The 12,593-nt window shown below is 39.6% G+C and overlaps 1 protein-coding gene across 14 annotated transcripts in view; it reads left to right on the forward strand.

Moving 5' to 3' along the window:
- The window catches only part of Megf11 (multiple EGF like domains 11), a 214,805-nt gene extending 211,570 nt beyond the window's left edge, over window positions 1–3,235 (forward strand). For 12 of the 14 annotated variants that reach the window (XM_059266952.1, XM_059266953.1, XM_059266957.1 and 9 more), the window contains 2 exons: window positions 2,103–2,309; window positions 2,919–3,235. In XM_059266952.1, coding sequence (XP_059122935.1) covers window positions 2,103–2,309; window positions 2,919–3,076 — 365 coding nt within the window. In that variant the 3' untranslated portion in view covers window positions 3,077–3,235. Of the gene's footprint in view, window positions 1–2,102; window positions 2,394–2,918 lie in introns of those variants that run through there. The other 2 variants (XM_059266955.1, XM_059266969.1) reach the window with 1 other exon arrangement.
- Window positions 3,236–12,593: the final 9,358 nt, after the last annotated feature.

Raw genomic sequence — 12,593 nt, forward strand, 5'->3', positions numbered from 1 at the left:
TAAGTTTCAAATAGCCTAACTGGAATGAAAGTCTCTTCAAGTGCTACACAAAGTAAGCTGTCCCTCAATTCCACATAATATGCAACCAAGACAGTGGTGACAGGTGACGAACGGCTTTCAAACAAGAAGTCCTGAGCCTCTCCCTGCCTGATGAGTGCAGACCAACCATATCAGGACAGACTGGGAAGTTCCCAGGCTTACACCACTCCCCAGTACTAAGGAGGTACTGTGAGGCAAACCAAGATGAGGGCTTTAGACAAGTCACAGTCTAGAACCCGGCCACCATTCTCTGTCCTGTACGTGGGTAGGCTTCCACCAGCAGAAAGCAGCACCTGTCTACCTACCCTTCAGTCCTAGCCAGAACTGGCTGAGACTGCTCATCATCTAGCAGGAATGTTTTTTCCTCCAGTCAGATGCTACAAAGGTCAGTCTTAGACCAACCAGACTAAAGCCAACTTCTCTCCCAACTTGTGAGCTCAGCTGGGATGAAAAGCACTTTGGATTTGCTTCTGGAACTGGCTTTGCTAGGGAGAGGCAGTGGGACTCTGAGGAACTGACTTCCCTAAGTCTCAATTTCTTCCTAAACCACTGAGGCAGGCAGGAGGAGGAGGACAGCTGCTGCTCTGCTTGCGTCCCAGCATCCTGAACACCTGAAGGAACTAGTAGGTGAACACACTTCTACACACAAGCAAGGACATTCTGCCTGCTAGAGCACCAGACCTGCCCCACACCAGACCATTCGTGCTGGTGCCCAGCTCAGTTACTTCAGTCACTTGCACATCTAGTTCCCCTTGAGTCACATGGCTTTCACTTTTTAACATTTTCAGCAAAATCAAAACTGGGGGCAGAGAGCTTAGCTGACAGCCCCAAATGTAAACTATGGTGGTTCCAGTGAGCAGATTCCCTAAGAATTTCACCAGCTGACTTTCCTGGACATTTCGAGGTGAGAGGCTCTTAGGTTACTCTTGACTCTCAAGAGTGCTTACTTACAGACACCTTGCCTGCCAGTGCCTCACAGCTAAGGGTCACAACTGTCAGACTAGCTTACCGTGCACAGATAGAGCATCACCCCCAAAGGGAAGGAGAGTAGCAGTTGAAGTCAGTCCCTTTCTTTTCCCTGTGACTCTAGTCACTAAGGGCTCTTCCTCCTCCAGGAGAGCCACTGCCACTTCATCTCATTTTTATTAGACATCACTCTGCACCCTTGTGGAACTGAGTTCTAGTGACAGAGAAGCATACAACTGAAACAAGCTCCAGTCAACATTCCCAAGGACCGGGGAAGATAAGCCTGGACTACACTTAGAGCTTGCTAACAACACTCAGGTACCTTCTCAAAGGCCAGCTTGCAACCGAGCTGCTACACTTCATTTAGCCCACTCTAAGGATGAGCTCCTGAAAGACAGGGATGCTGCTATTTGCTGAAGACTGCTAAACTGTTGACATCCATACTAAAACACATATATGCTGCTATTGCTGCTTCTGAATCAAAGTTTCTAGTCATCATCCCAGAAAACATGGGGCCAAGAAGTCCCAGAGCACAGATTTGAGTCATATAGCTCTGCAGTGCTATTTACTAACTCATGACCCTAGCCAAGTAACTGTACCTCTCTGGGCTTCCACACCATAACATACCAGCTAGCATTTGTATAAACTAAACAATACATGTAATTGCACACTGTGAATAATCTTGAGCTAGTATCTAAAGATTAAAGCCAATGATTTTCTTGTCCTTCCAAAACATGCTTCTGTGGGAAAAGAATACCTAAGAAAGCATACCTTAAGACACTGAATAAGATTTAACCTTCCAGCCGGGCGGTGGTGGTGCACGCCTTTAATCCCAGCAGATCTCTGTGAGTTTGAGGCCAGCCTGGGCTACCAAGTGAGTTCCAGGAAAGGCACAAAACTACACAGAGAAACCCTGTCTCAAAAAACCAAAAAAAAAAAAAAAAAAAAAAAAAAAAAAAAGATTTAACCTTCCGATATCACAGTCTTTTCCAGCCCCAGGATCCTGAAGGCACACAAACTTGACTGCAGTCTGTTTCTGGTATTTAAATGAATCCTTATGTCCTTGTTTGTCCTAAGAAATCTCTCTTGCCTTGCAGATTACATGAAAGAATCTGCGTGCAGTTCTAGTACTTGTTCCTTGAACAGCAGTGAAAACCCTTACGCTACAATTAAGGATCCACCCATCCTCACCTGCAAGCTTCCAGAAAGCAGCTATGTAGAAATGAAGTCACCTGTGCACATGGGGTCTCCGTACACAGATGTGCCATCCTTGTCGACATCTAATAAAAATATATATGAAGTTGGTAGGTGTCTCACATAAGTAACTTAGCAAAACCAGGGCAACAGTGCAGCATCTCAAGTGAATCCCTCCTCCATTCACTGTCTCCACAACACACCCTTCTATCTGGTTACATCTGAAGGAACCCGAGGAGAAACTTCATCCCAGGACTGCCCTCCCCTCTAATGCAGGAAAACAAATCTTGTGCTACTCTGCTTACAAATCACAACTGATAAGCAGTAAAAATAGCAAGGGTGGAGGATCAGTATATAACACTTTAACTGATTGTTGATACACATCCACGTCTGAAAAAGAAAACAGTCAGAACTACTGTTTACAAGTTTCTAAATCACTTCCTTACACCTCCCCATGTTTCAACTATGATCCTAGAGGTGTTCATAGGCCCCACACCTCTAGGGTGTCCGAAATCTCTTGTTGAGCAGAGGCTGGGATTCTGACAATGCACTCCTTTAGGTTTTCCAGCTCTAGAGCAAGCCTGTCCTAATCCTCATGTATGTCAGATTTAGACATCCACAGTTCCTCTCCCCAACAAGGTAAATAGAACTTTCTTCTCTCCCACCAAGGCATCAAAGCTAATCTGTTCTCTGAACTCATTTTTCACTATATTCCTTAGAGCCCACAGTCAGTGTGGTCCAAGAAGGCCGAGGCCATAACTTCAGCTATATCCAGACTCCATACGACCTACCTAGGAACAGCCATATTCCTGGTCATTATGACCTCCTCCCAGTAAGACAGAGCCCTGCTCATGGGCCCTCCCAGGACAAGCAGTAAGAGGGATAAGCTTCTCTCTTAGTGTCCTCTGCTGACTATTCTCTGACTCTGAAAGAAGACAATCCGTGACTTGAAATATCAGTACAGATTGACCTGGATTGAAAGAAGCACTTCCAAACGGGATTGGGATAACTGTTCAAGAAAGTCTGTTCACAAAGGCAAATCCTATCACCTTCAGCCCTAAATGCCCTGGATATGATTTTTATAACATTTAAGATACTGCTACTCATCAACATCAGCTAAATTCAGCTAAAAGATATGTATTTAATATTCTGAAACAATGCTTAAGATGCATGTAGCTTAGGTTCTGCAAACTTTCCTAGAAGGAAAGGGGACTGGGGAAGGGAGAGGGCACTTTAAAGCACCTGAAATGTGTATGTGCTGTTGATTGTTGTTACCATCAACATCTGTTTCAGTACCTAAGGGAACTGGTACGTGGACACGAACTGTTCTAATATTAATCGTAAAGTCTGTGTACATAAAGAATGGTCCATCAAATTATAACAGCCATAATCAGAGTTTAAAATGTAGCATACTTCTGACAACTTGTATTTTCAAAAACAAGAATTGAATAAAGACAGAGTCACTTTCTTCTGCACCATCAGTGATAGTAGGCAAAACAGAAAGAGAAGGAAAAAATAAAATAAAATGAAAGAGTAATTATTTCAAAAGTGCAGCACTTTCATTCAGTCTAGAATAATTTCTATGCCTGCTTTACCAAATTTTACCAAGTCAAAGTTCAAGAATAATGAACGCCAATCCTGGCCTGGCTGCATTACATTAGTACACCTAGTACCTGGGTCATTCTGTGTGCACCAGAGAACTAAGCTGCTGTTTTAAGAAAGCAGTCACAGGGCTGGGAATGCAGCCCTGAGGAAGACCACTTTTCTAGTGAGCAAGGCCTAGGGTAGATCACTAGCATCATAAAAAAGGCACAGGCTGATAAGAATTAAGTTTCCCTAGAAACCATCCAATTGGCCCATTCAATTTACTTAGTTGGGAGTCCCCTGACTTGTTTTCAAGCAGTTCTTCACAGATGGCACTTGATGTAGCATGGAACCTAAGAGTGTAGAAGAAATTACACAAATGTAGGCATAGCAAGCTTAAGTTGCTTAACATATATTGTGCTTTTTGATGGAATTAAATAAATGTAAAAAAAAAAAATTTTAAAGCCCAGCACTTATTGAGATGGGCAAATATGTATTCCATTAGTTGGTGCTTTAAATCTCCTGTTCAGATAAGTTCATAGCTCCCACTGCAGAGTTTAATAGCAGGTAAACTGAGGCTTGGACAATTCTGAATGTGGCTAATTCCCAAATTCCTATAGGACCCCTTCATAAGAATTAAGGGCAAACTGGAAGTTAATGGCCACCCTTGTGCCACCCCAAGCTCTTAAAGAGTAATGAGGGTCTAGCCAGTGAAAATTACCTAAAAAGGGTTTACAGAAGAGGGACTAGACGACTGTAAAGGTGGATACTACTACAGGAAGTGGGGTTGATACTAACTGGAAGTCAGCTTGGAACCCCTTAGTTTGAGTAAGAATCAGCAAAAGCAAGAAAATAAATATATAAGCAAATCTCCCTCCTCACTTCACTCAAGGCATAAGCCAATTTTAGCATTAGAGGAACATAAACATGAATGCTGCATGTGTGCATGGAAGCGAGTGATCAGCAATAGTAAACTTTCCAAAAAGCCTTATTAAAATAGAAAACACTAGAAAATTACTTTGTAGACCTAAGTTAATATTTCTCATACATATGTATAAAGAAATAGTTAAGAGACTCACCTCAGTATTTCAGGGCCACGAGTGTTCAATTATCTTTGTGAAGCAAGGATGAAGAAGCATGGCAAAATCCAATCAGCAAGGAGAAATGGCATCTCAATCCCAGGCTTTATCTTCTTCCCTTATCCTGCATGTACAATAACTGCTACCTGGCAAACTGCAATCATGCAAATTCCAAGTCTCACTTGCCAACTCCCCTCTGCACAAAAGTACCCAGCAAGAGGAGGGATGGCTAGAGCATTGGTCAAGAGATGTTGGCACCACTCGTTAAGTCACTTGCCCTCTCTGGGCTCCTTTATTCCCTACACGTGAGAGAAGAGACACAGAGTGGGAGCAGAGCTCTAACAACTCTCCAACTGTAGCACTCTACAACATTTCAAGCAACACAGTTCAATCAGGCAATACAGAGGAGAGGCAAAGGGCAAAGATGTGATTAACTATGGTGACGACAGCAGCCTTCACTTAGCTAAGAGTTAGCACTAAGACATTTCAATCATGCAGAGCTGTTAGGAATTTCTGTCTAAAAATCACAAACAGGTTTACAGTCGGCCTAAACATGTACACTGTGCATTCTAGCGATGATTTGGAAAGATCTGTTCCATTATTTTTCAAAATGAAAACTTCAATCCAGTAAATTAATATGTATACAAGTCAGACAAATAAAGAACACAGTTATTGTACAATAGTGTAAGAGACTATGAAATGGCAATACTTTTTTAAATCACAGATTTGTAATATATTTGTTCACTGTGCAGAGGGACTGTACCTCAAACAAAATAAAATGGATTTCTCAAACTAACTTACAAGAATGCCTACTGTTGTTTTGCACACAGAAAATCTATAATCTACACTTTATGTTTAAGACAGTACTAACCTACATTTGGTATAGTTACTTTAAACAGCTGGAAGAATGAAAATTATCACAATAGATGCTTCAAAAATTAAGCGAAAGGTTATTTTTAAAGTGAAAATGGGATCTACTTAACTCATGTGAAGTATTTTAAAATCTCACTCACACTAGTATTAGGTTTCTCTGTTTTCCCAAGGATGTGTACTCAAAGGGCAAGATTAAGGACTACCTAATTTATATAAACCCAATGAACAGATTTTGACTAATAGAATTTAGCATATGCATCTGCTTTAGGACATTTTAAACAAAAATCTTCTGATATAGTTGGATGTGTGTGTGTGTGTGTGTGTGTGTGTGTGTGTGTGTGTATTTTTAAAGCTGTAGGACAATCAGGATGACTCACGACTATAATCCCAGCACTTAGGAGGCTGAAGCAGGAGGACTACCAAGAGCTCCAGGCCAGCCTGTCTCAAAACAAGCAAACAGACGAACAATAAAAGCCAGGCATGGTGCTGTACTCTTGTAATCCCAGTATTCAGGCAGCTAAGGCAGGAAAGTTTCAAGTTGAAGCAGCTTAGGCTACATAGTGAGTTCAAGAGTAGCCTAGGCTAGGAAACTCTATCTCAAAAACAAACAAAATGCAGCAGGTTTATTTTTTTAAGAAAACACACACATTACTCAATTGAGCACAGAGCTCAGTGATAGAGCATTTGCCTAGCATGCATGAAAGTCTGGGTTCAATTCCTAGCATCACAAAAGCTTAAAAGAAAATACAGATGCCAAAAAATAGCTTACTGGGCTGGCAAGATGATGACCTGAGTTTAATGCCCAGGACCTGGTAAGGAGTAAGGTACAAGTTGTCCTCTGACCTCCACATGTGTGCTGTGGATATGCACACACGCATGTGCACACAGATCAAACAAATAAATATACATAAATTAAAAAAATAAATTCTGGAATGAGTTCATTAAGTTTAAATTTGCTCTTCAGACTTTCAAAGGTATATATATTATCCTCATACTAAGTCAACTCAAAATATTACAACTTGTCAGTTCACAAGGCTTAAGTGATACTCGGGAAGCAGAGCCAAGAGGATCTCTGTGAGTTCGAGGCCAGCCTGGTCTACAGAGCGAGATCCAGGAAAGGCACAAAACTACACAGAGAAACCCTGTCTCGAAAAAAACCAAAAAAATAAAAATAAATAAAAAAAATTTTTAGGTGCCGGGCGGCAGTGGCGCACGCCTTTAATCCCAGCACTCGGGAGGCAGAGCTAGGCGGATCTCTGTGAGTTCGAGGCCAGCCTGGTCTACAAAAGCAAGTTCCAGGAAAGGCACAAAACTACACAGAGAAACCCTGTCTCAAAAAATAAATAAATAAATAAATAAATAAATTTTTTTTTTTAGGCTAGGTATAGCCTCCTACACACTCCTATAATCTTAGCCCTTCAGGAGACTGAAGGGTCTGGAATTCAAAGCCAGTCTAGTTAGTAAAACCTTGTGTCAAAATAAAATAAATGGCTGGGGATGTTAGCTCTGCAGAGTTAACTTGCCTAAAATGTGTGCAACCCCAAGTTCAGTCACCAACCACCACCACCACCACCACCACCACCACCACCACACACACACACACACACACACACACACACACAAAGTTATTTCAATTTAGTATAGTGTTTAATCAAGAATGATATATTTTTGCTACTCATAAATAAGGGACAATTATTCTCCAGGGCTGGAGGTTGATGCATTTAGTGAACAAAGGGTGAAGTTATACTCTGTGAGTCTCTGAATATTACTAGTACCATAGAGGATAATCAAGGACCAATGGCTGCAGATTGTGCCCTTAGCACCCACACATTCTATTAGTCATTCACCTACTTAGAAGGAAGACACAAGAGTTCACCTGATCAGTTCACCTCTCTAAGGAAGGATGGATCAATGGATGGCTACATGGGAGCTCACTATATTTGTGCTCTGTGAATTTTTTAAATTGGAAGTCTATATTTATAGAATTATACAATTCTGTGTTATTTTAAACAATAGTTAGTTGCCAGATTATATCTGCCCAAGCTATACCAAAAGGACACCTACACTCCTCCCTCTTAGCCCTCCCACAGTGTTCTGACATGGGGTTGTCAGGGAAAAACAGACATTCAACATATAAACATGAACAAAACCTATTTCCTGCCTGTGGAGCTTACAATGTGATTACAAAAGGGCAGAGATAAAGGGAGGCCTGGGGTGCTAATTACGCAGGTTCTTCCTTGACTTACAGGGAGCCGAACAGGGGTCCAAACCAACCCCACACAGAGGCGAAGCTCTGCTTTGACTTCAGTTGTCAGATTCTCTCCTCTTTCTAGCATCTTCCGCCTAAACAACTGTCTACCTATCAAACTGTCTACCCTAGAGCCTTGGGTAAGAGGAAGTAGGGAGCCAGAGATCTTACATAGTACTGTTATTTATGTATCCACTTTAATGCAAAAAATAAATATAAATAAAACTAGTTATATATAAAACAGTTTCTAGGGCTAGCAAGATGACTCAGTAGTAAAGGAACTTGCTGCCAAGGCTGACAACCTGATCCCTGGGATCCACACAGTGGAAAGAGAGAATCAACTCCCTCAGATTGTTCTCTGATCTCCAACCAAGTACTGTGGCATGCCCCATTGCACCCTCATAAGTGTAATAAAAAACTTTAAATGAAATAATGTTGCTTCTTAAATTGTTCCATGTCAGGCAGGTGTGTGTGTGTGTGTGTGTGTGTGTGTGTGTGTGTGTGTGTGTGTATGTGTTTTTCTTGGACCCCAATAATGAAAGGTTTTGGCAGCGGCCAGTACAATGAATGAGTGGCAATCCCTTAAAGACATGAAGAACCATACCACTTCCTTGAAGATATATGAAAATGATCTGCTGAGATACTAGGGGCTGTCAGCAGGGGATAGATGCTAAAAACAGGATATCTGCTCGGTGGAATGGGAGTAAAAGGATCTGAGAGTTTATAGTTTGAGGAAAGGTGAAGTTCTGCTAACTCAAAAATACAAAAGGAATGTTGCTGGCTACTAGTTTTAGTACTAGCTAGTACTGGTAGAGCATAGTTAACAGCCAATACATAATAATTTTGTGTTCACATTTGTTAAGAACTACCAATCCCATGTCTAATAAATGGTAAGAAAATGAATTCAAATAAATTTAACAATTAAATCACATCAACACCCTGGAATGTCATTTAATCATGTGCATGCATACATTACCCATACACTGGAGGACGTTTCTGTTTGTTTTATTGAGGTGCACACAGGGTCTTGAACTCCTGATCCTCCTGCTCCTACTTCCCAAGTACTGTGTACCATCATGCCCAGCTTAGTCACTAGTACTAGACAGCTAGCTCTTTAGGGCCCTATGAAAGATAATGAGTTCTTAAAAAGTATGCAAGATGTTTTTTTTTTAAAGTTTTCTCCCAGAATGCAAGCCAGGTGCAGTGGCACATACTTGTAATCTCAAAACTGCAGAGCAGTATCAGGAGAATCAGGAATTCAAGACCAACCTCAGCTACATGAGATCTTCTCTCAACAAAACAAAAACAAAAAGCTAGTAGATTTTTTAAAACAATAAAAACCATAAAGAGTTCTCGACTTATAGGTGACTCAGCAGATGATCAAATGCTTCTCCCTTCCTTCACACATATCTTGACACACATTGTTAAAGTTGACGTTTTCAAATGTCCTGAAAACTTGTATCTCATTTAATGAGAATTAACATGGTGATAGATGATTTTAATCAAGATATTAAGACCAAAACCATTTCTATAAAGAATTAATAATTTGATTTTAATACCTACACGACTCAGAAATGATCTAGTTTAGTCACATCATTACTTCAAAGAATTTGAACTACAAGATGAAATAGACAAGAACTACGACTATAATCTCTCTTTTCCAAGCAGCTGCCTACTGTGTTAGTTTAGACCCATTAGTTCAATCTTCTAACTCACATGTGATGCAGCAAATTTTCTAATAATACCTGCCTGAGATACAGCATCCTTTCTAACATTCTATTCTCCAATTTTTAGGAAAATGGATACTGTTAGTAAAGTAAGATTCTGTCAATGAGATTAGCATTCTATGTCATTTTATCAGCCTCCTACAATATGGAAGAACACAACCATTTTTTAAAATGTTAAGATTAACAACTCTGTTTTATTGGTGATGTATTCAGTCCTGGAAAGGACTATGGTACAGCACTGCTCCAACCAGGAGAAAGCTCAGGTTGCTTTCTCTCTCTGGCATAGTGTCATGGCACCCTATCTAAGACTCGGATAGCCCATTAAACCATGTGGGTGTGACTCCTTTCACAGCCTTTGTCCTTTTTTTGTAGCACAACAAATGAAGGTCATGTACAATCTAACAAAGCCCCATTTTATTCTGTTTTGGTTTTGTTTTATTTGAGACAGTGGTGGTTCCCCTGCGTGACTAGGTGTCTGTAGCCTGGTATATAGATCAAGTGGCCTCCTGCTTCTGCCTCCTGAGTGTTGCCATAAAAGGTAGGACTAGCAGTTTGAATTTTCTTCAGGATTATGATTCATTTTTTTTTCTTTAGTTAAAAACATTTTACAAAACTCTATAAACTGAAAACTAATAGTAATAAATTCTTAATTTATCTACCAACCTTTTCTGCTTCTCATGTGGGCCAAAAATGTCCAAATGGTATACCTTTTTCTTTATAACAGATTAATTATCACAACAGCTCAAACCACTGAGAGCATTTGGATTTTATACTCAAGTCAGAAATGACAAAAATTAAAACAATCATTTTCCTAACAACCAAAAATAAGACTAACTCAGATGTATGTTTCAAACTTTTATGGGTTAACTTTTCTGCAGAACTCTTCAGAATTTAAAAAAAACAATGGCAAAGAACACTGGTTGCCACCTCTGCTTACAATTCCAATTTAACATACTCAGTGGAATGGCTAAGGATAACTTACCCTGATATGGTGACAACTATGAGAAAAGACAGCATTTTCTGAATAACAAAGACAAGGTATGATGGCTAACTGGCTTTTCAGGAGAATTTAACAGGTTCAGAAAAACATCTAAAGTTAACAGTAATGAAAAGCAGGGTCCAAGTACTTAGGAACTGCCTTGAGCCTAGAGTTGTCCTAGTAAATAAAACTAATGCTTCCTGCTTCGGTCAGTTTATCTCCTGAGATACAACTCAACATGAAAACTGTGACATGCAAAGTCACTTTCTAACACTGAATATTGCTTGAACCTCTCCCAAAATCCAATCACATCCAAGAGCATTTAAATCTATTCTTGGTTTAAAAAAAAAAAATTAAAAGCTACACTTAGTCATTTTTTTATTTACTATATATTTTTTTCTTAGTTTTATTTCATAAAACTCCTGCAAATTTTTAAATAAATAGAGATGGAACCTTTTTCTGTGTCTAGTGACACTGTTTGACAGGGAAGTACAGAGACTGTGTCACCACTGTCCCTAGTAATACTTTTCCCAGAAGAGTATAATTGAACTGCAGATCTAAAGTCTCACCTGAATTGACACTGTTGCCCCCAATCCAAGTTTACTCAGCAATGCAAAACCTATGTTCTCACTCATCAGAAGCAAGTCTTCATGGCTGCATCCAAAGCATTCAGGGGAAAAATATAATCTGACAACACTGGGAATAGTCCCCCTATAACTGTTTATTAGGATGAGAATATACTCCAAATCAATAACTAAAAAAAAAAGTCAAATTACAGAGCATGCTTAAAATACAAAGTAGCAATTTATAAATAGACAGTATCTTTATAATCAATACACTAAAATAACAAATAGCTACAAAAGAAAAACAAAATGACTGACTACAGCAATGCCTTCTGTGCTCCCCACACATCATGAGCACTGCAAAAAGCGGAAGATTAACCATGAAACATAGTCTTCTATGCAAGCCCACACATTTTTGTTTTTTGCAGGTATCCCACCATCCTGAACAATATCTTTGCAGTTAACTTTCAGAAAACTGCAGAGTAAGTGCTTAATATTATCCACAAGGAAGTAAAACCTAGTATTAGTGTGCACATTTCTGAATGAGAAACTAGCTGCTCCATTAATTTCAATTACGTAGTGGAAAAATCTATTTCAGGACCCTACAATGCCTAAATGCATTCTACTTAAACTCAAGGTACTATTTCATTTTACATACTAAAAGAACACATGCCTTTAAGTGGTACCACTTGAGCATAAATTAACCTCTCACTGTATTCTTTAGACATACTAAAACCAAAGGTTTAAATGAACTATATTCCATTACACACGGTAGAACTCAAATATAAGCATTGTTAAAATAATTACCCATGCTTGTTGGTGGATATGGTGATAAAATTAGGCTGCATTTCACTTACTAGAAGGGTTTAAAAACAAAATTAACAAAAAACACTTCAAAATGTGTATGACTAGCATTAAGCTAGTTATTGCATGAGCAATAAAAATGTCACACAATCTACTGCTGGGAAATGAGACTGGTTAAGCTACTCAGGCTGCTGATCACTGCAACAGAGACACCTCAGACAGAAGTCCACTAGCCTGCCAGGCAGCAGGTTAACTTATGACCCCATAACCATGATGCCCTCCCTACACATAATATAACAGTCCTTTGTATTTATTAAGATAATTCTTTTCCAGAAAAAAAAATCCCCATCATCTTGGATGCTTACAAAAACTAAAGAAAAAATTTACAACATAGACCTATTAAGGCATTTTAAAAATTGACTTCCACAATGGAAAATCTTCAAGCTCTCAAAATGCTGTTATGTTTATAGAGCAATCCTTAGGTCTGTCAAAATATATACTGCATTGAGAAGAGTCTTACAAGCTGCTCTGTGGCAA

Source organism: Peromyscus eremicus, chromosome 7 (assembly GCF_949786415.1).
Source record: "Peromyscus eremicus chromosome 7, PerEre_H2_v1, whole genome shotgun sequence".
NCBI classification, from domain to species: Eukaryota; Metazoa; Chordata; class Mammalia; order Rodentia; family Cricetidae; genus Peromyscus; species Peromyscus eremicus.